Below are 27,971 nucleotides of genomic sequence, written 5' to 3' on the forward strand. Positions count from 1 at the left end.
AGAGTGGGAGGGAGGGGGAGAGTGGGAGGGAGGGAGTGGGAGGGGGAGAGTGTGTCGGAGGGAGGGGTAGATAGGAGGGGAGGAAGGGGGAGATAGGAGGGGAGGGAGGGGGGAAAGGAGAGAGAGAGAGTGGGTAAAGGAGAGAGAGAGTGGGGAAGGTGAGAGAGATGGAGGGAGAGTGGCATGGATGGGGGGGAGAGTGGAGAGGAAGGAAAGGGTTGGGGGAATGGGGTGAGGGGGAAGGGGAGGGGGGAAGGGGAGAGAGAGGGGGAAGGGGAGGGGGAAGGGGAGACAGAGGGGGAAAAGGGGAAAGGGATGGGGGTAGAGGGGTGTGGGTGGGGTGGAGAATGGAGTGGGTGGGGGGAGAGAGGAGAGGGAGGGAGGGTGAGAGGAGAGGGAGGGAGGGGGAGAGAGGGGAGGTGTGAAAGGGGAGAGAGGAGTGGGGAAGAGGGGGAGGGAGGTCAAAAGATGGGTGAGGGATGGGAAAGAGGGGGGAGGGGGAAAGGGGAGGGGAAGGGGGGGAGGGGGAAAGGGGAGGGGAAAGAGGGGTGGGGAAAGAGGGAGGGGAAAGGGGAGGGAGGAAGGGGGGAAGAGGGGAGGGAGGAAGGGAGGGAGAGGGGGGAGGGAGGAAGGGAGGGAGAGGGAGGGAGGGGAGAGAGAGGGAGGGGAAGAGAGGGAGGGGAGGTAGGGAGTAGGGGAGAGAGAGAGGCAAGAGGGAGGGACTACAGGAGAGAGAGGAAGGAAGGGGATGCTGAATATTAGCACCTAATTCTATGGATTAACTAGCCTCCTGTTGCCATTGTTAATTGAGCAACTAGCAGCATTGTTCCCAATAAATTTGATTGAAACCGTATTGTCTTGTAATTAACTTTGATCTCTTGTAACCATATAAAAACTAAGTACAGGTGAAGAGGGCTGAGACTCATCTGTACAAATTTGGAGGTGTAGTGGACAGCGAAGAGGGTTACCTCAGATTACAACAGGATCTGGACCAGATGAGCCAATGGGCTGAGAAGTGGCAGATGGAGTTTAATTCAGATAAATACGAGGTGCTGCATTTTGGGAAAGCAAATCTTAGCAGGACTTATACACTTAATGGAAAGGTCCTCGGGAGTGTTGCTGAACAAAGAGATCTTGGAGGCAGATTCATAGCTCTTTGAAAGTGGAGTTGCAGGTAGATAGGATAGTGAAGAAGGTGTTTGGTATGCTTTCCTTTATTGGTCAGAGTATTGAGTACAGGAGTTGGGAGGTCATGTTGCAGCTGTACAGGACATTGGTTAGGCCACTGTTGGAATATTGCGTGCAATTCTGGTCTCCTTCCTATCGGAAAGATGTTGTGAAACTTGAAAGGGTTCAGAAAAGATTTACAAGGATGTTGCCAGGGTTGGAGGATCTGAGCTACAGGGAGAGGCTGAACAGGCTGAGGCTGTTTTCCCTGGAGCGTCGGAGGCTCAGAGGTGACCTTATAGAGGTTTACAAAATTATGAGGGGCATGGATAGGATAAATAGGCAAAGTCTTTTCCCTGGGGTCGGGGAATCCAGAACTAGAGGGCATAGGTTTAGGGTGAGAGGGGAAAGATATAAAAGAGACTTAAGGGGCAACTTTTTCACGCAGAGGGTGGTACCTGTATGGAATGAGCTGCCAGTGGATGTGGTGGAGGCTGGTACAATTGCAACATTTAAGAGGCATTTGGATGGGTATATGAATAGGAAGGGTTTGGAGGGATATGGGCCGGGTGCTGGCAGGTGGGACTAGATTGGGTTGGGATATCTGGTCGGCATGGACGGGTTGGACCAAAGGGTCTGTTTCCTTGCTGTACACCTCTATGACTCGACAGACTGCCCATTCTGAATACGAGCAGTCAATTCCTCTTCCCACAATATTGTGAAATAAATCAGTGTGTGTGTGTGTCAATTTCATACGGGCTTTATTTATACTTGGACAATTCTCCGACAGCATCTTTAAAAACATCTTAAATAAATCCGTCTGGGTAGAATGACAAGAGCAGGAAAGGAGGCAAATTTCAGGGAAGTGTAAAAGTAATCGCGTCGTCATAGCTGGGGCTTTCAACTTCCCCGACATTAACTGTGGTCGTCATAGTGTGAAAGATTATCAGAATTTTTAACATAGATCCGGGACAGCTTTTGAAGCCGGTATGTAATAGTCTCAACAAGGAAGGGGAAGGTTGAAGTGTCAGTGAGGGAGCGTTTTGCAGACGCTTATTATAACTCTTTCCCATTCAGGATTGTTATGGAAAAGGTCAAGGATGGGACTAAACTCCTAAACTTGTGTTGCAAATTATGAAGGAAGAAAATGGAATTTTGGCCTAAATTGCCAGGTGTTGGAGTTTAAACATTGTGGGATCTTGTAAGAACTGCACAGGATATTGGTGAAGCCATTCCTAATGTATTATGTACGGTGTCATCCTCTTATTTAAGAACAGATATGTTGGCATTGAATGCAGTACAAAAGAGATTTGTGAAACTGTTTCATGGGATGAAGAATTTGGCCTATCAATAATAGTTGGAGGAAGGGGATTTACTGAGGGGGAATACCAAAGCATTACACAGACTGGACCCAGTGTGTAGGTCCAGACTAGGTGGCAAGTTCCATTCGCTGATCGACACAGGTTTTATGACAACCCAGCAGCTTCTATGGTCACTTTCTCATCATGCACCATAAATCCTATGAATTACCACATTCATTACCAGCTGAATTTCACAGCCAACCTGGTGTTTGTGTGGGGCTCGCTCTCACTCTAATTGTTCTGTTTTCAATCAATTACACAGGGAAAGTGACATCAGTCATTATCCTAGGGTCTGATAGAGTCCCCCAATTTCTTGTAAACTGATTATCACCAGATTTTGAACATGGAAGGAGAAAGCTGTTCACAGTGTGGAGAAACCATGTTCTGTATGTGGACATGGTTTTAGACAACTATCTAGACTGACACAACACAAGCTTTCATTGCGGGAAGGGATTTATTTGGTTAACCACAGTGCTGACACACAAGCTGGTTCACACTGACCTTTTCAATGTCCAACCTGTGGGAAGTGCTTCAAATGTTCTGGGAAACTGATGAGATATCAATATGTTCACACTGCTGACAGACCGTTCAGGTGGTGTATGTGGGACTGGGTTCAGACCACTGGCTAATCTTAGCATATACTAGCGCATTTACACTGGACAGAGACCATTCATCTGCTCTGAGTGTGGGAAGGGGTTCACTCATTTATCTCACTTGCTGACACACATGAGTTCATAAGTAACTGCTGGAGCTTTGGATTTTACTTTCAATAACAACCAGCATTGAACATTTTCAAACGGGGATTGTTTCTACTGGTTTTAATAACTCCAGCTCTGTCTTTAAATTTTGCATAAAAATCAAATCAGACAGCTTTGTGTTCAACATGCAGTATGTTTAATCTTCATCATATCTCACATACAAGCTTGTTCCCCTCCCACATGTATCCTCCATCCTCACCTACAACAACAAATGGGGGGGGGGGGGAAGTTAGGTTGTGGTGGGTCATTGTCTCACTCATGGTGACAATCTGATCGGCTGCCCCTGCTGCTTCCCATGGGAATACTGTGTTCCTAAAGCTCACCTTTGTCTGAACCCAGAACCTGCATCTTTCTTTGGTTTCTCTCCTATATTCTGTTAAACCCAGTGTATCATGAAATGGTTGCCAGTCTTTTCTCTTTATTTCTCTTCACTTCTTGTTCGCTTTTTCACCCACTTAGCCCAACTCTGAACCTTTTGTATTCCTTATGGTTCTCAATTTGAACTTTCTCCTTGACAGCTCTTATCAATGCTTTTGATAAATGCAAGGTGCTGCATTTTGGGAAAACAAACCTTAGCAGGACTTATATACTTTATGGTAAGGCCCTAGGGAGTGTTGCTGAACAAACAGACCTTGGAGTGCAGGTTCATAGCTCCTTGAAAGTGAAGTCGCAGGTAGATTGGGTTGTGAAGAAGGCATTTGGTATGCTTTCCTTTATTGGTCAGAGTATTGAGTTCAGGAGTTGGGAGGTCATGTTGCGGCTGTACAAGTCATTAGTTAGGCCACTGTTGGAATATTGCGTGCAATTCTGGTCTCCTTCCTATCGGAAAGATGCTGTGAAACTTGAAAGGTTTCAGAAAAGATTTACAAGGATGTTGCCAGGTTTGGAGCATTTGAGCTCTTGGGAGAGGCTGAAAAGGCTGGGGCTGTTTTCCCTGGAGCGTCAGAGGCTGAGGGGTGACCTTATAGAGGTTTACAAAATTATGAGGGCCATAGATAGGATAAATAGACAAAGTCTTTTCCCTGGGTCGGGGAGTCCAGAACTAGAGGGCATAGGTTTAGGGTGAGAGGGGAAAGATATAAAGGAGACCTATGGGGCAACGTTTTCACACAGAGGGTAGTACATGTATGGAATGAACTGCCAGAGGAAGTGGTGGAAACTGGTACAATAGTAACATTTAAGAGGCATTTGGATGGATACATGAATAGGAAGGGTTTGGAGGGATATGGGCCGGGTGCTGGCAGGTGGGACTAGATTGGGTTGGGATATCTGGTCGACATGGACGGGTTGGACTGAAGGGTCTGTTTCCTTGCTGTACATCTCTATGCCTCTCCTCTCCTCATAGGTAATATCTTCCAAACCATGCGACATCCTGGGAAACTGTTTCTGTACCATCTCCAAAGCCTTACATCCTCATGGTGGTGTGGCAAGCAGAATTGTACACAATATTCCAAATGTAACCTTGCTAAAGTTCTATCAAGCTGCAATGTGCCTTGTCAATGTTTATGTACTGTGACCAATGAAGGCGCGCCAACAATATCCAAACGAATTGCCATTTTCAGGAAACTGTAGACCTGAATGCCAAATCCCTCTCTATTATAATGCTTCCCAGGATTCTGCCATTTACTGTATATGTCTCTCCCTTATTAAAACTTTCAAAATGCACCACCTCACACTTGTCTGAATTAAATTCCATCTCCATTTCTCTGCCCAAGTTTCCTGTCAATCCTGCTATATCGTCTAGCATTCCTCCTCAATATTCACAGCTCGTTCCAATCTTTGTGACATTCAAATACTTATTAATTGGGCCACCGACATTCTCCTCCAAATCATTGACACATAAATATGGAAACAACAGGGGTCTCAGCACTGATCCCGACTGGTGCTACTGCTCACAGATCTCCAGTCACAGAAATGTCCGTGCACCGCTACTCTCTGCCTTCTGTGACAAAGCAAGTTCTGTATCCATCTCACAGTGTATTCTAAGTGGCTTCAACTTCTGCATCTGCCTGCCATGAGGGGCGTTGTCAAAGGCCTTGCTAAAGTCCATGTGGACAACATGCATCATGGTTTCCTGTAGAGGACGTCATGGCTCACAAACCTGATTGAGTTTTCTTGAGGAAGTGACAAAGATGATTGGTAAGAACAGGGCAGTGGATGCACTCCACTGAAGCATTTGACAAGCTCCCTCATGATAGGCTGGTTCAGAAGATTAAGTCACGATCGATTCCATGGTGAGTTGCTGAACTGAATACAAACTTGGATTGTAGAGGACAAAGGGTAGTTGTTTTTCTTTTAAGATTAGAGTTCCTACAGTATGGAAACAGGCCTTTCGGCCCAACTAGTCCACACCGACCCCTCCATAGAGTAACCCACCCAGACTCATTTCCCTCTGACCAATGCACCTAACACTACGGGCAATTTAGCATGGCCAATTTACCTGACCTGCACATCTTTTGGACTGTGGGAGGAAACCGGAGCACCCGGAAGACACCCACGCAGACACGGGGAGAAGGTGCAAACTCCACACAGACAGTCACCCGAGGCTGGGATGAACCCTGGGACCCTGGTGCTGTGAGGCAGCAGTGCTAACCACTGAGCCACCGTGCCGCCCCACGGTGGTGGGTGTTTTTCTGACTGGCAGTGACAGGGATGTTCCACAAGGTTTGTTTTAAGTATAAAAGATTTGGATGAACGTGTAAGTGGTCTGATTAATAAGTTTGCTAATGCCATGGAAATTAGTGGAGTTGAGGATAGTGAGGAAGGTTGTTGAACAATATATCAGGATATAGATCATACTCTCATAATACCTTATAGACAATGTCCCACAACACCACTATCACTATCCCCGGATATGTCCTGTCCCACTGACGGGCAGATCGGCAGACGTGGTGGAACAGCGGGATGCAGCCGGGAGGGAGTTACTCTGGGAGTTCTCAACATTGAATGTGGACCCCATGATGTCTCATGGTTTCAGGTTAAACATGGGTATGAAACCTCCTGCAGATTATTCCGTAGCGTCCTGTCTCAGCTGATGAATCAATCCTCCTTAAAGTTGAATAAAACTTGGAGGAAGCACTCAGGATGGCAAGGGCACAGAACATCCACTGGGGGATTTCAATGTCCACCAACAAGAGAGGCTCAGCAACAGTATGACTGACTGAGCTGTTCAGGACCTAAAGGACATAGCTGCCAGACTGAATCTGTGGCAGTAAAGGAACCAACAAGAACACACTTGACCTCATCCATACAGGTTGTAGATATATCTGCCCATGACAGTATTGATAAGTGTGGCCACTGCATAGTCCTTGTGGAGACGAAGTCCCACCTTCACATTGAGAATACCCTCCATCGTGTTATATGGCACTATCACCTTGCTACATGGAACAGACCTTGCAGAGATCTGGCGACTCAAGACTGGGTATTCATGAGGTGCTGTGGGCCAACACCTGCAGCAGAATTGTACTCCAGCCCAATCTGCAAACTCATGGCACGGCATATCCCCACTCAACCATTACCATCAATCCAGGGGAGCAACCCTGGTTACGCCACTCACTGGAGGAGGAGACTCCACAAATAGCTCCATTCTCATTGACGGAGGAGCCCATTACATCAGTTCAAAAGATAAGGCTGAAGCTTTCGCAGCAACCTTCAGCTAGTCGTGCTAAGTGGCTGATCTATCTCAGCATCCTTCAGTGTTTCAAGAATTACACATACCAGTCTTCAGCCAGTTCGATTCACTCCATGTGCTATCAAGAAACAGTTGACGGCAAAAGCTTCAGGTCCTGACAACATTCCAGTAAAACGACTGAAGGTGCACTCCTGAACTTCCTCTCCACCGGCCACACTCCTCCAGTCTAATTACAACATTTATCCAACAATGTGTAGCACTGCCCAGGTATGTCCTGTACACAAAGCAGAACAAATCTAACCCAACCGATTACCGCCCCATCAGTCTGCTGTCGATCATCAGTAAAGTGATGGGAGGGGTCATCAACAGTGCTATCAAGCAGCAGCTGCTCAGCAATAACCTGCTCAGTGATGCCCAGTTTGGGTTACGCCAAGGTCACTCAGCTCCTGACCTCATTACAGCCTTGGTTCAAAAATGAACAAAAGAGCTGAATTCCAGGCGAGAGGGGAGAGTGATAGCCCTTTACATCAAGGCTGCATTCGACCAAGTGTGGCATCAAGGAGCCCTAACAAAACTGGAATCAATGGGTATTCGGGACAACCACCCTGCTGGAGTCACACCCGGCACACAAGAAGATAGTGGTGGCTGTTGGTAGGTCAGTCATCTCTGCTCCAGGACATCTCTGGAGTCCCTCAGGGTAGAATCCTGGGCCCAACAATCTTCAGCTGCTTCAGCAATAACCTTCCGTCCATCATAAGGTCAGAAGTGGGGATGTTCTCCGACGATTGCACAAAATTCAGCACCATTCGTGACTCCTCAGATACTGAAGCAGTCGATGTTCACATGCAGCAAGATCTCGATAATATCCAGGTTTGAGCTAACAAATGGCAAGTAACATTTGAGCTACACAAAGCCAGTTTATGGCTGTCACCAATAAGACAATCTAACTACTGCCTCTTGGCATTCAACTGTGTTACTATCACAAAATCCCACACTACCAACATCTTGGGGGTTACCAGTGACTAAAAATGCAATTGGATTTGTCACATTGTGGGTCAATCCACAGCAGGTGGACTGCAGCAGGTCAAAAACGCACCATGACTCAGTGGTAAGCATTACTGCCTCACATTGCCAGGGACCCAGGTTCGATCCCAGCCTCGGACAACTGACTGTGTGCACTTTGCACATTCTCCCAGCGTCTGTGTAGGTTTCCTCCAAGTGTTCCAGTTTCCTCCCACGGGCCAAAGATGTGCAGGTTAGGAGGACTGGACATCCTAACTACCCATTGTGTACAGGGATATGTTGATTGGTGGATGGGAAATGTAGGGTTTGAGGGATAGGGTAGTGGGATGTGTCTGGGTCTGAGTGGGATGCTCTTCAGAGGGTTGGTCTGGACACGTTGGTCCGAATAGCCAGTTTCCACACTTTTGGGACTCTCTATATAAGGCACCTTACCACGACCTTCTCAAGTGTCACCCAGGACAGGAAATAAATGCAGGCCCAGCCAGCAACACCCGCATCCCACAGATGAACAAATATTTTTTAAAAATCAACATTTTTTAAAATGACACAACCCAATTTCACTACATCCTTCATCCTGGTCCTATACAGATTATGATGCTGTCAATCTGTGCAATAGAGGGCAATGAAAGGAGCAATTGACCCTGGAAGCTTTGTTAGACAGAGTTTTTGGTGATTTCCTTTGTCAGCTTTGTTTGTAAATTGACAATTTTGTGTTTTCCCTTGCACAGGATGTGTTCCTCTCTCCAAACACAGACCTCAAATCCAGGATCACTGTTGTTGCTTTTAAAAAGGGGCATTGCAGTCCCAAAAATCAGCAACATATCCAAATTACCAAACTCTAGCCAGTTATAGGAGTGTTAACATCAATTGAAACAAATCTAATGTTGTCAGACTGTCAATCTTGGAAGTGATCAACAACAGCAATAACAGCAGAATCCAATTCTTTCACAAGAAATGGAAATCACTGGCTGGGCCTGAAGATGATGAAGAGTTTCCTCCTTGAACTTCAACAGTATACAGGTTATTGAGATTCACTTATGAACTCGCTTATGTGTCACTAGGTTGAAGGACCGAGTGAATCCCTTCCCACACACAGAGCAAATGAACGGTCTCTCTCCAGTATGAACTCGCTGGTGAGCAAGGAGAGAGGATGAACACCTGAAACTCTTCCCACAGGAAGTGCAGTTGAATGGCTTCTCCTCTGTGTGAATTAGCTGGTGTGACTCGAGTGCGGAGGAAACTGTGAATCCCTTTCCACATGCAGAGCAAGTGAAGGGTTTCTCCCCCGTGTGAATTCGCTGGTGTGCAGTCAGGGTGGATGACTGCCGGAAACCTTTCCCACAGGAAGTGCAGCTGAATGGCTTCTCTCCGGTGTGTACTCGTTGGTGTCTCAGCAAACTGGACGACTGAGTGAAGCCCTGCCCACACACAGAACAGGTGAATGGCTTTTCCCCAGAGTGAACTCGCTGGTGTTCAACCAGGGCAGACGAATGTCGGAAACTTTTTCCACAGGTGGTGCAGCTGAATGGTTTCTGCTCAGTATGAACTCGCTGGTGTGATCGAAGGCCAGATGAATGAGGGAATCTCTTCCCACACACAGAACAGTTGAATGGTTTCTCCCCAGTGTGAACACGCTGGTGTATATTCAGATCAGATGAAGACATGAACCTCTTTGCACAGTAAGTGCAGCTGAAAGGTCTCTCCTCAGTGTGAATCCGCTGGTGTAACATGAGGCAGGATGTCTGCGTAAATCCCTTCCCACACTCTGGACAGGTGAATGGTCTCTCCTCGGTGTGAATTCTCTGGTGAGACATGAGTTTGGTTGTCTGAGTAAATCCTTTCCCACACACAGAACAAGTGAATGGCTTCTCTCCAGTGTGAACTCGTCGGTGGATTTCCAACTGGGATGGATAATTGAACCCTTTACCACAGTCCTCACATTTCCACGGTTTCTCCATGGTCAAAAACGGTGTCTTTGTATCTCTTCAGGATGGGTGATCAATTGAAGCCTTGACCACACTCTGAGCACAGTATCTCCCCACTGCCAATGGGGTGAATGTTTTCTCAATCTTCTTGACAAGTTGAAGTTCTTTTCACAGCAAATTCACCAGAATGCTCTCATTGGAATGTGCGATTGTGTAATGCTCTTTCCGCAGTCTACTCACTGGAATACAATCACTCAGGGGGTTGTGTGTGTGTTTATCATTGGGTCCTCGTTGCTCACACAGATGTCTGAAATAATTTCCCACAGTCAGAACAAACATTTCCCTGTCCACACTCAGAGGCCGATAATACTCAGCTCCTGGTGAGTGGCATAAGTCAACCAGACTTTGGCAGGAAATTTGCTTTGTGTTCAATATCTCCGAAGTCTTCTGTTCAAATATCCTGCAAAAGGAGTTGACAAAAGTAATCATTATCAGTGCCAGGATAGAAAATCAGAAGGGAATTCCAGATTCGAAGGAACATTATTTTCGTAATTTCTTCCTCCTCAAGTCTGTAATGTCCTGATTCCACATCTCTTCCTTCTTTGGACTGAAATCCGGATCTATCTGCCCATCTCTTTCCCCCATTCCCAGTTTTCTATCCTGCCTCTGGATTCATATCTCAATCTCCTGGCTGCAGACTGAGAATCAAAGCAGTGATTCTGATTAGAGTTTGGGGCTTCCAGCCTATTTTGTTGTATCCTCTCCCAGACTGACCCACCTCCAATATTTCCTTCCTGATCACACCCTCATGGATTCGACCGAAAGTCAGACACGCCTCTCCCTCACCAACATGGCGGCACGTTACGCAAGGTCAATGCCCGTCTTCAGCGAGGTGGCGGCCGGGTAACACCGTATGCCTATACCAAGATGGCGGCCGGTTACCCGGTGACAACTGCCCTCACCAAGAGGGCGGTCGCTCCGTTCTCACCCCCGTCCACACGCACTGCGGCCTCAGGCCACCCCATGGAGTTTATAGCCTCCTCATGCCCCCCCCCCCCCCGACTCCTTTTCCAGTTTACATCCCTACCTTGTCTCACATTCTTCTCCCGAGTGTAGGAGCCGAAACCGATCGCTCGGGCATATTCCCTTGCCCGCCGCCGGCTCCGTTCGTCTCCAACACGCACCGTCTCCGCCTCCGTCTCGTCCGACGTCACAGAGGATCCCGGCGTCATGACGTCAGCTTTAGTCCTATGAAGTCGCGGGCGCGGCTTAACGACAGGGCTGAACCGGACCCTCCTCCAACCAATCCGAGATAATGAGAGGCGGGGTGATGCTTTGGCCCACCCCCAAAGAGCCTGCCTTGTGTTTTGTCCCATAAGCCTGTTGGGAGATGTTGTTTCAAATATTTGGGGCAGCTGGCAGTAATACCTAGTCCAGGGTCAGGGATATCAAAGGTATCCTAAAAAATGCTGTACCCTCGCCGGTGGGGAATTAAATCCCAGTCTCCTGTGTGACAACCGACTGGAAGCGTGGGCTGAACAACACTGAAAATGATTCCAAAGGCATATGTGTAGCCTGTGTAGATGTTAGTTGTGCTCCCCTTTTGCCAGGATGCAGGCTCTGGTGAGAGCAAAGAGCTATGCAGCCTGTGTGGACATCCTGTCTGGTAATGCAGCTGATTCGAGGGTATGAAGGGCTTTTGCCCGAAACGTCGATTTTGCTGCTCCTTGGATGCTGCCTGAACTGCTGTGCTCTTCCAGCACCACTAATCCAGAATCTGGTTTACAGCATCTGCAGTCATTGTTTTTACCTGATTCGAGGGTAGTCAAGGGGGTGCAGATAGCATATCCTGCTAACGTGCGTTAGTCTGATGGCTGGAAGAAAAAGCCATCGGTGAAAAGTATCAAGTCGGGACGTGGGGTAACAACCTGCTGAATCAGTCATGGTCGTCTGCAGCATCGTGCTGGGTGGGCGGGAGTAGGGTGGAGGGTTTCAAGGTAGGAGCGCGCTGTAGGGAGAGCGACCTCATAGCCAGTTCTGAGTTGCAGTAAAATGTTCGGTTGCTGTTGAATTAAGCAGCAGGGAGACCAAATGTGGGACCAAAACAGTACACGGATCATCTAGCACAATGGGGTGGCCTTTACCATTGTTACTGTGGCTGTTGCCACCGCACGCAAACATTCCGGCATTCCCCTCACAACAGGTTGTAAATGGACAGAATAAAAGGCAACAGGGCGATAGAGGTGCCCATGAAGCTGCGTTAAAATGCCGGCTGCAAACCCTTCTGACTCAGTTACTTAAACATAGAAGGGCTGTGAATAATTTGGAACTCCCAGAGCAGGAGCGGAGATTAGTTTTTGCTTCAGTTCAGTGAATGCCCTTTGCAGTTTGGGTGTCCACTTCACTTCGGCCGGCTGTTCATGGGAAGCTGTCTCCCACGGGGGTGCATCAATGGCATGGTGATAAGGGATCCAGTGCATGCAGCAGTTTACCATCCCCAAAAAAGCATGCAGCTGCATACTTGTGACAGGTGGGGGAAGTTGGATGAAGACAGCCACACGCTCCTTGGACAATGCTTTGAAGCCATGTGAAAGGTCGTACCCCAGGTGTTGGACTTTTTGCTGACAAAACTGCATTTTCTCGATAGTCACCCTGTGCCAGACAGCAGAGCAAGGCCACAGTGGAGGTGGAAGCTATTAGCAGATCATCCACATACTGGAGGAGGGTCCTGTGGCATGGCAGGTGGAGGGTGAACAAGTGCAGTGTACTGCAAGCAGCATAAACTGTGGGGCTCTTCGTATACCCTTGGGGAAGCTGGGTCCATGTATATTAGCAGCCACCATATGTAAAAGTGAAAAGGCATTGGCTGTCAGGGGACAATTTAAATCGAGAAGGCGGCTGAGCATAGGTCGATTACAAAGCAGGTGGCAGAGGCAGGGATACTGGTCAGGATAGCATTTGTTTCCAGGACTACAGGGGTGCAGGGGACAACAATGGCATTGACAACCCTAAGATCTTGCACAAAGTACCATTTTCCTGGTCTCTCAGGCTTTGGGATAGGTACGATGGACGTGTTGCATGGGTTGGTTGTGGGCACTAGGATTCCCTGTTGCAGAAATAAGTCAATAGCTGGTATCATCACTTCTACTGCTGCAGGGTAGTAACGGGTATTGTCATGTTGATGGTAGGATGGCTCCCTGTCTGAGTGTAACTATGTGCCAGGGTGGATAATACCTGGCCTGTGTGGTCAAAGTGCTGTGGCCACAGCGAGTATAAGGAGGGGCTCTCATAGGAGGGGGCAGCACCTGGGCTCTGTTTTGTAAAAGTAGATTGCAGTAATGCAGGAGCGCAGTATGCACAGAATTCATCTTCTCTAATCGGTGCAATCTGGGGGATCTGTGCCTTGCCGAAGGGGTGTGAAATGTAGTGGTGATTGCGTGAGCCACACTGTCGTGGTTGCTAGATCTTTGGGGAGCTACAGGTTCTTAGTAATAAGGGGAAATATGCGGAACCGCCATTGGGTCTTTGCAAGCCAGTGCAGCCTGCTCTACACGGAGTTGCACTTCTGCTGCCACACCTTGCGGTCCAACAAAGTACCTACGAGTGATCATTAGTGGGGAGGCGAGCTCGAGGTGTGAGTCTGTGAGAGCAACATATGTTGATGCCGGTTCCTGTGGGCCAGAAGCTGAACAGTGAAATTGACAGACAAAGCGGCCTGTCAATATCATCCACTGGAGGAAAGGTTACATGGGTGGTGAAGGGGTGATTGGTAGCCAGGAGAGGAGAGGGTCAAAAAGGGCATGGGTAGGTTCTGGCAGGCATAACCAGGTGTAGCAAGAGTTTGCCTGGTTAGAGAGATCGGGGCTATGGGAGATGACTCCAGGAGTGTGGTTCCAGGATCTTGAGCGTGAGTACTTGCGGGGAGTAGTGGATGCTGGCATTTAACTTGCACAGCGTCTGTGACCCATGAGGGTTACTGGACAGGAGGCAGAGACGATGGCAGCGTTTAGGACCATGGCGGGTCCTACGCTGAACTGCATGAGATAGGAGAGTATTCCTGAAGCCCCCCATGGTTCGACTGCTCTGCAAATTGTTGATTTTCTCATAGCTGGATGCCTGCTGGGAGACCACTCCAACGCGTTGCACTCATCACCAACCTCTGCTACCCTCTGCTGTAGCAATTATAAGATATGCCACCTACACCTCTGCCACTGATCCCGTCACCCAAGGAAATGCCTGCATACTCCCAGACCCCCCGATGCAGTCCGAGCAGCTCAGCAAGCTGCCTCACCAAAAGAGAGGGCCGCTTGGGCCTGTACAGTCACCCTCCCTGTAGGTTTTTATCTAGCCTGATGGTGGCACACAATCAGACACATAGGCAAGAGAGGAATGATACTTGCTTTCAGCCATTCCTGGTATGCACTGGGATTTGCCGCAACTGCCCAAGCCCTGCTGACACAATGCCTCATCTGTTTACAGAACAATACAGGGAAGCCTGTAGCCAAATATGATCACTTACCGGTTCTTGAGGGGCCATTCACCCACGTCCAGATTGATTTTGCCCACATGCCTCAGAAACAGGGATACAAATACAGTCTAGTTATTGTAGACATGCTTTCGAAATGGGTAGAGGCATTCCACACCAAAAAAAAGATGATGCCCGAACAGTGGCAAAGTGTCTCCTGTGGGATGTTATTCCAAGATTTGGAGTTCCAGGGAACATAGAAATAGACAGGGGGACCCATTTCACCGTGAAACCCTAGGGATACCCTGGAGACACCACATCCTCTACCAGCCCCAGTTATCAGGAAAGGTAGAAAAAATGAACGGCATCCTCAAAACCACCCTCACCAATATCATTCAGGACACCGGATTGACTTGGCCAGACGTCCTGCCATTGGCACTGTACACAATAAGAGGACAGGTAAATCGAATGACGGGACTGACACCCTTTGGGAGGTGCTAATGGGACAGCCTGTGCCCACACCACCAGACCCCCAAAAACACTCACTGACACAGCGCTCCTCTTAATACAGGAGGCTTGCTTAGATTACGTTCAAGCCCTTAGTAGGAGGATCACTTTAAACCATGAATTGGTAAAAGCTGTGCTGCCTGCACCATACCAGCAACCACTTCACCCATTTAAACCTGGGAACAATGTAATGATACAGTTACTGCTGAAAGATTCTCTCTCCCCTCAGTGGAAAGGACCATCCTGATCTTGCTCTCAACCAGGCCAGCTGTCAAGCTCCAAGGGACACCAGAATGAACGCACGCGACAAGAGGGCTCCATCTCCGTAGAAATACGACCAAGCAGGACTGGACACCAGAGGGATCCAGCTGCTTGCCGCAGCCATCAGGATCATTACCCTTGGTCTGACCTGCACATCACTGCAGATCGCTAACAGGGGACACAGAACAGGACATTTTGTCCATTGCAAATGGCTGGCAAAAAAAAACTTTCCTTCATGTGACCCACAGATATTCAGAGGGTGAACCAGACCCGCTGCTGGGTCTGTGCCTGCTTCCCAGCCCAGTCCCATGGGGGCATTCCTCTAGCCCCAGTCTCTTTTAACATCGCACAGATGGCAGAATGGTGGCTGGATCCGGACAGGTCCCAAGGTCACAACGCTCAGCCTACCAAACCGGCCACTCATGTGACTAATAGCCCAAACCACTGGAAATCTGCAGGGTATCACCTAGACAAATTCACAGCATAGTTCTACCCAGCCTACAACCCCTCACACTAACCCCCAGCCTTGACCATCACAGTGGATCCATGGCTTTTCATCACTTATATAAGTGATGATGTTATGGGGCAGCACTGTGACTCAGTGGCTAGCACTGCTGCCTCACAGCACCAGGGTCGCAGGTTTGATTCCAGCTGCAGGTGACTGTGTGTGGAGTTTTCACATTCTCCCAGCGTTTGTGTGGGTTTCCTCTGACTGCTCCGCTTTCCTACCACAGTCACAAAGATGTGCAGGTCGGGTGAATTGGCCATGCTAAATTGCCCAAAGTGTTAGGTGCATTAGTCAAGAGAGGAAATGGGTCTGGGTGGTTACTCTTCGGAGAGTCAGTGTGGGCTAGTTGGGCCAAAGGGCCTGTTTCCACACTGTAGGGAATCTAATCTAATCTAAAACCACTGGACGGGGAGCACCCATAGGAACCATCTGCCTGACAAGAAGCCAGCCATCTGCATGGGAGGCTGACTGGAGCCAATGCACCAACTCTCTGCTCCGAGCTCCCATAGCGCATCGATCTGCAGCACAGGGTAGTATCCTAAATTTACTTGCCCATAAAAAGTCTGCCCACAATTCCACTTTCACTACCATCTGGACAGGAACCCAAACCCACCACTTAAAAACATACAACGGCACTTATTTTGTCTGTGACCACAAGGCATGCCCCTGGCTGCCATTGTCAAGGGCTGGCAGCTGTTTCATCAGATACATGGTACTACTCATTTGCCACTTCCTGTTCTCTCCCTTCTGGAAGCTTATCACCCACAGCAAATCACACCCTCACTGCCCTAGACGAGGTACACTCCCTATTTGTGCCCAATTATACAACGCTGAGGCACATCAACTGGCCACCGTGCTAGAGGAGATAGCGAATGTCACGGCTGAAGTGCTCGCTCAGCTGCAGAGGCTGTCACCATTCGCATTGTCGCCCTACAAAGTAGAATGGCCCTGGACTATTTGCTGGCCGAGAAAGGGGGCACTTGTGCCCTGGTTGGCACAGAGTGCTGTACCTACATTCCTGACACCAATGAAAACATAACGGAACTGACAGGCTGCTGCTATCCTACACGGCAAGAGTCCCACTGGAACTTGTGAAGCTGGGCAACCTCCGGGCTTGGCTCATGGGCACAGACCTGCTGCAGGTTCTGATATCCCTTACTGCCATTCTTGCGGGTATCGTAGTCCTGGTCATGATCCTCTATGTGCTGTTCCCGGTTGTATACAGCATTGTTACCCCCTGCCCCTTCACCACCCTGCTAATACAAGTCTGCTGGAGTGACATTCCCACCCTGACACAGCCTCCGCTCTGTCAGATTCCAACACTAACGACTACCTGTACAACACCGAACCCCCCACTACCTAACAATCCCCTCCCTGCCCCCACCTCCCCCAGATCTGGCTACATTGCCCCCCTTTTCAACCCTCCCTTTAAACAAAAAGGGGATTTTGGGAAAAATATTTGCCACCCTGCCCACCCACAACATGGCCACATTAAAAAGAAACAGAAGGTGGTCTGCAAAACACAAATCAAGCCTGCCAACACAGGCAGAACACACCCACAATGCCCCAGTCTTGGCCAAACAGGCTAAGAAACCAGACATGGCCAAGCTATTTCCAGACCAGAGAGTAGACTTCCCAAACAACCTTCACAGTAAAGCTCCCTGCCCCATTTAGCACTGCGGTTTCAATATCCTTAGGGCAAGCCCATTTCCCATTGAAACCGATACCACATAAACAAAAGAGGCAGATCGAGATACCCCGAACGACTTCACTCACAGGAGGAACACAATGAGCACACCTGAATGCCAGGGGAAAGGACATTTACACATACTCGCATGGGCAGGAAATACAAATGACGACATTTCACCCATTTCTGAAAATGGCTGGAATCTCCTCTGTCAATTACAAATGAATTACCACTGCCAGACACTTGAACTTCCATTCAGTTTATTCTTGTTTTAATCGCTTTACAATTTTCACCATTGAACTGTAACTACTTTACAATTATCACCTTTGTGTTGTACCCCTATAAAGCATGCCTACATCTTCTGTTCTGGGAAAAGCATTCTGTGCAGAGGATCAGTTCTGTGTCAGCCTGCTCAATTTCTCCTCCACGATATCGCTGTGTCTAATAAACTGCTCATCAATTTCACCACAATCCATGTTTGTGCTCTCTGATCCATTGGGCTGAATGTTTTTTTGACATATTCTATTCCTTTAGCTATAAGAGATAACAATCCATTTGCTTTCTTTTTAATAATCTGCTGTACCTGCATGCTAGTTTTCTGAGACTCATGAAAGAGGACACCTAGATTCTGCTGCAGTGGAGAACCCTGAAGGGTCTCCCCATTTAGATAATCTGCTAGCCTTCCCATTTTTTCAAACAGGATGCATGACCTCAAGTTAAACTCAATCGGCCAAATTTTGGCCCACTCTAACAATACTATTCAATGCATTGATAACGTATCCAGGAGACTTGACTGATATAAACCTGTGGGGTTATGACCAAGGACTGACAGTCAGCACAGACCCAAAGGCTGAATGGCCTACTTCTTTACTCTGCCACTATGACCCTCTGATCTAAAGAGAACAGGCTCAGCTGCTCCAGTCTCTCCAACCAATTTCAATTCCTGATATTACTCCCACAAATAGTTTCCAACATCTCCAGGAATTGCACATCTTTCTGTAAAGGTGCAGAACATAGACTCATATCTACAGGGATGGATTGAAAAACAAAGATAATGTGCAAATTATTTCAAACTGTGGTTATGCACCACTGGGGACGGTGTCAATATTTATCATCTCCATTTAGAAAAAGGAAACAGACACTGGGGAAGGTGTCACATAGAATCACAAGCAGAACATGAGAACTGAAAGTATTTAACCCTCAGGAAAGGCTGGGGACCTTTTCTCTCTCTCAAAAAAAAGGATGGCTAAGATGATCAATAATCCAACTGGGGATTTTATGAGGAACATCTTTACCCAACAAGAGGCAAGAATGTTGAACTTACTCCCACAAGCGGTTGAGGTGAACAGTAAGAACAGATTTAAGGAGAAGCTGGACACATACATGAGGAAGAAAGGAATAAAAGGATATGTTGATGGTGGGAGACGAAGAGGGAAGGATGGAGGCTTATATGGGGCATAATTACCAACAGATAATTGCGCCGACTGGCCCTGTGCTATCGACTCAATGGGACATGTATTCATTTCCGATTTGCAGTGGGAGGGACGACATTATTTGCAGTCAAGGATGAAAGAAATGTTCTTCCTCAGCTTTTTGGGCCGATCTCCATGAGAGTGTGCGCAGTCCCAGGCTCAAAGAGCATCAGCCTCACTGGAAGCAAAGTGGCGAGTGTGGCCAGTCCAGTGGAAAGAAACCCTCTGGCCCTCATACTTCACCCCCTGTAAGAATGAACACGGTTCAGTCTTGGATAGGATTTCCCCTCATTTTTAATATCAATCGATAGGGTATAGTATCTGTGTCAGCATTTACTGCCCATCCCATACTGTCCTGCTTGAGAAGGTGCTGGTGAGCTGCCTTCTGGAACTGCACACCTTGTGGTGTAGAGGGGAGTCTGGCCCAGTGACAGTGAAGGAACAGCCAGTACAGTTCCAAGTGAGGATGGTCTGCGACATGGAGGAGAGTTTGCAGGTGATGCCTTAGCCTCCTACATTCTAGAGGTTGAACATGGATGTTGACGCTGATTAACAACAGATCCAATCTCTGCAGTCACTTGTGAATTCGCTCATGTTTTCGTAGATTGGATGACTGAGTGAATCGCTTCCCACATTCAGAACACACGTATGGCCTCTCCCCAGTATGAACTCTCTGGTGTTTCTGTAGACCAGAGTAGTCTCTGAATGGCTTCTTACATTTGGAACATTTGAATGGTTTCTCCCCAGTGTGAATTCGCTGGTGTCTCTGCAGGCTTGATAACTGAGTGAACTCTTTCCCACATTCAGAACAGGTAAAGGGCCTCTCTCCAGTGTGAACTCGCTGGTGTGTCTGCAGACTGGAGAACTGAGTAAATACCTTTCCACAGTCCAAGCAGGTACATGGACTCTTGCCAGCGTGAGCTCGCTGGTGGCTCAGCAGGGTGAAATATTCACGGAATTTCTTCCCACACTCAGAGCAGGTGAATGGCCTCTCTCCCGTGGCAGCACGCTGGTGTTTCCGTAGGGCAGACATATCAGGGAATCCCTCCCCACATTCCGAGCAGGTGAATGGCCGTTCTCTGTTGTGGCCACGTCGATGAAATTCCAATGTCGACAGGGACTGGAATCCCTTTCCACAGTCCTCACACTTCCACGGTTTCTCCATACTGAGGATGTTCTTGTGTCTCTGAAAGTACAATAATCAACTCTAGCCACACACATGCAATGTAATGTGTATGGCAGGTCACGTGACTGATTGTAGCTGTTTCAGTCAGTTCAATGGAAAATTCTTACACAGGGGCGAGAGGGTGTCTCTCACTGCTTTTCCAGTCAAATTGATGTTAAACCTTTGATACAGACAGGACAGACATTTTTCAATTTATGGTTATTTAAATCCCAGTTAATTAAGTCACTATTTTCACAATGTTTGTTAGAAGATTCCTGTCTGTAAATCTTCTCCTTCCAGTTTCCTGTAAAAGCAGTTATAAAAGGAATAAGTACAGATTACAAATGCAGGACAGACAATTTTAGTTTCTCTGAAATAACTTTTCCCTTTCTCTTCCCCCCAAATCTAAAAACCTCAATCCCACACACCCTTCCCGGCTATTCTCACTCCCCTGTCCTTAATATACACCCTCCCCATTCTCCTGAGGGTGCTGTGTAACAGCTCCGTGCTGGATAGACTCTGTCCCCTTGTTGGTTTCGATTTTCTTTCTTTTCAAGTTTCTATAAATCATTAACTTAACACTAGATTTTTTTTTAGAAAGGAAAGATGAAAGACACTGTCTCCGTCTCAATGAAGGTCAGTCTTCATTCAGAGAGAGAAAGAGATGCAGCAGCAGCAGCTTTGAAGGGTAGGATTGAACAGCTTCAGAAGAATGATAAGATTAACCGTTATTGTCGCAGAGACTGCAAATGAGTGCAGTGAAAACTTTGTAACGTCACCACCTTAGACATATAAGATGACTAGTTACAGAATATTGAAGTGTTTGTTACGGATTTAGGCAGAGAATTATTAATAAAAGCCCAGCGTCAGAACAAAGAATAGATAAGTTTGCTCACAAAAACCGTCCACTTTTAATGTGCTCATCAAGTACTTGGGACCGCATGTACTGATCAACCCCAAACCAGCCCAGCCTGGTACGGCCCTCCGTGACAATAGGGGAACACTGATTGGCTGGAGAACCAGTGTTCTTCCGGTTCTCCGCCGTGTTCTATTGGTCAATGCGCGATAATGCGGACTTGGGGCGGAAATTGGACCCATGTGATGGCGGGAAAGCATTGGGTCCATGATGTCATCCACAGCCGACCAATACATTCGTCCCAGCTCTTCTCGCACAGATCCGACTGCGCACATGCGTAGTTTCGTATCCAGGCAGGCGACAGGGATTGTGGGCGTTGTAGTACTCATAAAGCCTATCTGTGGGAAGTGGATGGAAAGGCGGAAATGCTGGTGAGAACAGGATCCTCATTCAGACACACAGGACCAGCTTTCTAATATCAGGCAAAGGCTTAAAGACCTGGGGAGGGGAGGGTGTGGAGGACGGAGTATGTGGGATATAGTGATTTTTAATTTGTCTGAGAAATATATTAACACCATAATAATAATCACCATATTCCATCATGTGGGCAGCACCATTCCAGCCTCGGGCAATTGTCAGTGTGGAGTTTGCACGTTCTCCCTGGGTTTCCTCCGGGGGCTCCGGTTTCCTCCCACAATCCTAAAGATGTGCAGGTCGGTGAATTGGCCATGCTAAATTATCCATAGTGTTAGGTACATTAGTCAGAGGGGGATGGGTTACACTTCGGAGAGTCAGGCTGAAGAGCCTGTTTCCATACTGTATGGAATCTAATCTAATATTCACACAGAATAATGTGTACTGAATATCAACTCTGTTCTTACTATACCTTCTGTAAAACAATACTTCTTCTTGAGCAGTCACCGTGGACTCAAGGGCAATTTACTTCCACTTCAATGTTGCAGATCCTGAGGTTATTAAATAGCTCAATGCTGGATTCACAAGCACTGCCACATGTGGAGCAGGTAATGTTCGCTGAAGTGAGTGATGATGATACTCAGGTTTTCACATGTTTCTTCCAGTGGTAATGTTTGTTCTCCACCTTGGCCTGTCAGATATGTCTTCTCCAAATTGGATGGTTTTGAACCAAACATTCCCACCATTGAATGGGGATATTGCGTTTTTTTCACAGGTAATGTGAACAAACTGAACACATTTATCTGCCAACCTCACTCAGATTAAGGAGCTTGTTTTAGAAGTCCCGTGTTGGGCATGCAGATGTGAACTAGGAGAAAGTGAGGACTGCAAATGCTGGAGATCAAAGTCAAGAGAGTGGTGCTGGAAAAGCACAGCAGGTCAGGCAACAGCCAAGGAGCTGGAGAATCAGCGTTTTGGGCACAAGCCCTTCATCAGGAATGAGCCTAATTCCCGATGGAGGGCTTATGCCCAAAATGTCGATTTGCCTGCTCCTCAGGTGCTGCCTGACCTGCTGTGCTTTTCCAGCACCACCCTCTCGACAGATGATGTGAACTGCCTAATGCAGCTGATTGATCATAACTGGTGCCTCCGTTACAAACTCTTCAGTCTGATCTGCACTGTACAGTCTGACAGCACCATGTGAGAGTTGCAGGGTATGGAAAGGAGCAAAACTGATTTCAATGCTAAATTGAAAACCTCAAAGACATCTAATAACCATAAATAATTACTTCTCTCAGGAAGATAGAACATTGTACAATGAATGATGAGATGAGAAATTAGATCCGTGCATTTAAAGTTTAGACAGGGATTGTATTAAATCACTTCCTACAAAATGTTGATTCCGTTTAATGCTTCAGAATGGATGTCATCCAAAAATAAAGTTGTTTTTTTTAGTGGGGTCTGAGAATTGCTGATCAACTGGGGAAGGGGAGGCAGGTGGGGTATTAATAACAGATTGTTAATGTATTTGGACTTGATTTATTAATGCAATAACATCCAGATTAATCATCTTTTACAATATGCAAACAATGGTAATGTGACAGGATCCTTAGTATTGATTTAATAGGGCTCTGTTAATTAATTTCAATAATATTGTTATTATTACAGATTAGTGGTAATTATTGGTGAAATTATTTCCAATTATTGAAGGAAAAAATTAATGGAACTGCATAAATAATTAAATCCTAATTCATCATAAACCCACACGATGGAATCTTAAGAGCTCAGAAGGTGGCCATTCAGTCCATTTTGCTGGTCCTGTCTGTGTAAATGCTGACAATCTATCCCACTCTGCTCCTCCTCCCTCCTATTGAAAACCATTCCTTAATAGGGTAGTTATGGTCGGGGATGTTAACTTTCCAAACATCGACTGGGGCTGCCATAGTGTTAAAGGTTTAGATGGGGAGGAATTTCTTAAGTGTGTACAAGACAATTTTCTGATTCAGTATGTGGATGTACCTACTAGAGAAGTTGCAAAACTTGACCTACTCTTGGGAAATAAGGCAGGGCAAGTGTCTGAGGTGTCAGTGGGGGAGCACTTTGGGGCCAGTGAGCATAATTCTATTCATTTTAAAATAGTGAAGGAAAAGGATAGACCAGATCTAAAAGTTGAAGTTCTAAATTGGAGAAAGGCCAATTTTGACTGTATTAGGCAAGGACTTTCAAAAGCTGATTGGAGGCAGATGTTTGCAGGTAAAGGGATGGCTGGAAAATGGGAAGCCTTCAGAAATGAGATAACAAGAATCCAGAGAAAGTATATTCCTGTCAGGGTGATAGGGAAGGCTGGTAGGTATAGGGAATGCTGGATGACTAAAGAAATTGCGGGTATGGTTAAGAAAAAGAAGGAAGCATATGTCAGGTATAGACAGGATAGATCGAGTGAATCCTTAGAAGAGTATAAAGAAAGTAGGAGTATACTTAAGAGGGAAATCAGGAGGGCAAAACGGGGGCATGAGATAGCTTTGGCAAATAGAATTAAGGAGAATCCAAAGGGTTTTTACAAATATATTAAGGACAAAGGGGTAACAAGGGAGAGAATAGGGCCCCTCAAAGATCAGCAAGGCGGCCTTTGTGTGGAGCCACAGAAAATGGGGGAGATACTAAATGAATATTTTGTATCAATATTTACTGTGGAAAAGGATATGGAAGATATAGGGAAATAGATGGTAACATCTTGCAAAATGTCCAGATTACAGAGGAGGAAGTGCTGGATGTCTTGAAACAGTTAAAGGTGGATAAGTCCCCAGGACTGATCAGGTGTACCCAAGAACTCTGTGGGAAGCTAGAGAAGTGATTGCTGGGCCTCTTGCTGAGATATTTGTATCATCGATAGTCACAGGTGAGGTGCTGGAAGACTGGAGGTTGGCAAACGTAGTGGTAAGGACAAGCCACGAACTATAGACCAGTGAGCCTGACCTCATTGGTGGGCAAGTTTTTGGAGGGTATCCTGAGGAACAGGATGTACATGTATTTGGAAAGGCAAGGACTGATTCGGGATAGTCAACATGGCTTTGTGCGTGGGAAATCATGTCTCACAAACTTGATTGAGTTTTTTGAAGAAGTAACAAAGAAGATTGATGAGGGCAGAGCAGTAGATGTGATCTATATGGACTTCAGTAAGGCGTTCAACAAGGTTCCCCATGGGAGACTGATTAGCAAGGTTAGATCTCATGGAGTACAGGGAGAACTAGCCATTTGGATACAGAACTGGCTCAAAGGTAGAAGACAGGCTGGTAGTGGAGGGTTGTTTTTCAGACTGGAGGCCTGTGACCAGTGGAGTGCCACAAGGAACGGTGCTGGGCCCTCTACGTTTTGTCATTTACATAAATGATTTGGACGCGATCATAAGAGGTACAGTTAGTAAGTTTGTAGATGACACCAAAATTGGAGGTGTAGTGGACAGCGAAGAGGGTTACCTCAGATTACAACAGGATTAGACCAGATGGGCCAATGGGCTGAGAAGTGGCAGATGGAGTTTAATTCAGATAAATGCGAGGTGCTGCATTTTGGGAAAGCAAATCTTAGCAGGACTTATACACTTAATGGTAAGGTCCTAAGGAGTGTTGCTGAACAAAGAGACCTTGGATTCCAGGTTCATAGCTCCTTGAAAGTGGAGTCGCAGGTAGATAGGATAGTGAAGAAGTCGTTTGGTATGCTTTCCTTTATTCATCAGAGTATTGTGTACAGGAGTTGGGAGGTCATGTTGCGGCTGTGCAGGACATTGGTTAGGCCACTGTTGGAATATTGCGTGCAATTCTGGTCTCCTTCCTATCGGAAAGATGTTGTGAAACTTGAAAGGGTTCAGAAAAGATTTACAAGGATGTTGCCAGGGTTGGAGGATCTGAGCTACAGGGAGAGGCTGAACAGGCTGGGGCTGTTTTCCCTGGAGTGTCAGAGGATGAGGGGTGACCTTGTAGAGTTTTACAAAATTATGAGGGGCATGGATAGGATAAATAGACAAAGTCTTTTCTCTGGGGTTGAGGAGTCCAGAACTAGAGGGCATAGTTTTAGGGTGAGAGGGGAAAGATATAAAAGAGACCTAAGGGGCAACGTTTTCACACAGAGGGTGGTACGTATATGGAATGAACTGCCAGAGGATGTGGTGGAGGCTGGTACAATTGTAACATTTAAGAAGCATTTGGATGGATATGGGAATAGGAAGTGTTTGGAGGGATATGGGCCGGGTGCTGGCAGGTGGGACTAGATTGGGTTGGGATATCTGGTCGGCATGGACAGGTTGGACCAAAGGGTCTGTTTCCATGCTGTATATCTCTATAACTCTAATTGGGGAAATGTTCCAAGTTCACTTCTGAAAGTTATTGTTGAATCTGCTTCCACGAGACATTCAGATAATATCATCCAAATCTTCAGAACTCACTGAGTAAAATCATCTCCCCTCTTCCTCACCTGGAGTTTTTGCCACATACTTTAAAAAATTGTGTTGTGTAGTTACCAATCATCTTGCAGTGGAAACAGTTTCTCCATATATAGATGAAAGGTCCTAAAATATTTCCACACCTCAATAAAGTCACTTTTTAACTTTGTCTGCTTGAAAGCGTGACCTGAAACGTATGATCAGAAGCTCATTTTGAAGTGAAATTTAACACAGAGATTGTGTGGTTGAGCCTCAGACATTTCCAGGGAGAGCGATGGACTTGGTAATTAAGGAACAGAAAGTGCAGTGGTGAGTGAAGACAATGACTTTGGTCTTCTCAATTTTCACTTGAAGAAAATTTCTGTTTGTCACGTGCGATAATCGGGTTAATAAATCTAGTATGAGGGAGACATGAGAGAAATTAGAGAATGATATAAGTTAAGGATAGAAAGAAGAACTTCAGGGCAGTTTGGCCGGGCGAGCTCAGGGAAGGGAGGGACACAACAGAGGTAATTGATCAGATGATCTCACTCTGACTGACAAAGAGTTCTTCACTTGTTGTTGGATTTGGGGTGGAGGAGATGGGAAAAAGAGGGAAATGGATCCTGTAAGTGAAGACGGTTTTAGTATAGAAGGGCAAAATGTGTCAGTGTAGGCTTGAAGGGCCTGTACTTGTGCTGGATTGTTCTTTGATGATGAAAGAATGTGATTTTGGTCCAAGTCGTGAGAGCGAAGTTGCATGCACCTACTGTCTCTGGCTTTCTAGGTGGTAGGGGCCATTGAGAAGGTTCTGTTGGAGGAGCCATGGTGAGTTACTGCAATGTGGATGGTACATATTTCTGCAACTGTGCGTCACTGATGAGGGGGTGAATGTTGAAGCTGATGGTTGGGGTGCCAATCTGGAAGGCTTTTGCAATTCACATATCTAACCTACTTGTAAAGTTCACATTTATATTTTGAGCTTACGTGAATGTTCTCTTTTCTCCTTTCATCAGGTTTTTGGTCACCCTCTATTAGATTGTCAATTACTGCCAATCTCCTACCTTGTCACTTTTGCTTGCAAACTTCCCAACCACTATTCGCTGCATATTTCTGTTGTCAAGGAATGCAAAATTGTTGTAAACTGTGCAGTATTACTTCAAATCTTCCATACTACCTAAATCATTTTGTGTATTTTTCCAATCCAACATGGCCAAATTGCCAGTTCAATCTTCATAATTTCCATTGTTCAGATTTAAGATCCTAATTCCAGAATGAAATGCATCACTTTGAAACTTGATTAAAAATTCCATTTTATGAAGGTTTCTAAACAGCCAGGTTATTAATTACACTTCTCTGAACATAATACAAAACCTAAACCAAATTGAATACTACTTGGTCCTTCAATGTTCTGCTTCAGAAATGCTTCAGTACAAACTGCAGAAATTCACCTTCCACAACATGCTGATCAGGTTCACCCAGTCTGTATTGGAATTGAAGTGACCCATTATTACCATATTACGTACATTACATGCACTTCTAGTTTAACCCATTATTGCCAAATTACTCAGGTTACATGCACACCTAATTTTCTGATTTATATTCAAAAGGAATTGTTCGGATTATTAAATAGATTCAGCAGCCTGTGCGTTCAATGCAAAATCCAAATACTTATATGTACGTTGGCATTATCACCTAAAATCTGGACTGGATGATTTAATATGTTTGTGAACTGGATGTGATTAACGGGCTTATGCCCAAAACATTGATTCTGCAGCTCCTCGGATGCTGCCTGACCTGCTATGCTTTTCCAGCACTACACTCTCGACTTTGGATGTGATTAACAGTAAATTACAGCTCCTGAAATCACTCGTGGACTTGCTGCTGTCTCTGCTGGCATGCCATGAGGTGGGATTTCTCAGTAAATCCTTTTCATTCAGTGGAGATGAATGACCACCCTCAGTGTGAACTCGCTGGCATACACTGAGTTGAGTGAATGATCTGAACTGAGTCCCACAGTAAGTGTGCTGAATAGTCTCTCATTGGTGTGAACACAGTTCATATAGCATCAATTCCCCCAGAACGTTTAAAACAGTTGCCTCATTCTGGACATTTAAAATGTCTCTCATCAGAATGAACACATTGATGGTGTTATCAGATCCCAGGATCGTGTATAATGATTCCCACAGTCTGTACATTTGAAAGGTGTCTCCCCAATGTGAAATTGCTGGTGTGTCAGTAGGTGGATTTTCTCAGTCAATCCCTTCTCACACATGGAGCAGGTGAACAGTCTCTCTCCGGTGTGAGTACGTTGGTGTGTCAGGAGGTGAATTTTCTGAGTGAATTCCTTTCCATAC

The 27,971-nt window shown here is 46.4% G+C and overlaps 1 protein-coding gene across 1 annotated transcript; it reads right to left on the minus strand.

Annotated features, from left to right (window-relative positions):
• Nucleotides 1-1,868: 1,868 nt before the first annotated feature.
• Nucleotides 1,869-20,897, minus strand: LOC122543954 (uncharacterized). Its single transcript, XM_087983800.1, has 3 exons — nucleotides 20,827-20,897; nucleotides 19,412-20,234; nucleotides 1,869-9,892 (listed from the first exon to the last, which is right to left on the minus strand). Exons 2-3 carry the CDS (start codon nucleotides 19,928-19,930, stop codon nucleotides 8,972-8,974), a joined length of 1,440 nt encoding a protein of 479 aa, XP_087839926.1. The 5' UTR covers nucleotides 19,931-20,234; nucleotides 20,827-20,897; the 3' UTR covers nucleotides 1,869-8,971.
• Between the last annotated feature and the right edge of the window lie 7,074 nt (nucleotides 20,898-27,971).

Source organism: Chiloscyllium plagiosum, unplaced genomic scaffold, assembly GCF_037043375.1.
Source record: "Chiloscyllium plagiosum isolate Xiang-an unplaced genomic scaffold, Cpla_swu_hap1 HiC_scaffold_46, whole genome shotgun sequence".
NCBI lineage: Eukaryota > Metazoa > Chordata > Chondrichthyes > Orectolobiformes > Hemiscylliidae > Chiloscyllium > Chiloscyllium plagiosum.

Excerpts from the sequence above, each read along its gene's own strand:
- LOC122543954 (XM_087983800.1), bottom strand. The coding sequence starts at position 19,930 with ATGGAGAAACCGTGGAAGTGTGAGGACTGTGGAAAGGGATTCCAGTCC. Across the intron at positions 9,893-19,411 it reads ATACTGGGGAGAGGCCATAC|AAACCGTGGAAATGTGAGGA; the intron begins GTGTGTTCTGAA and ends TTGACCATGGAG.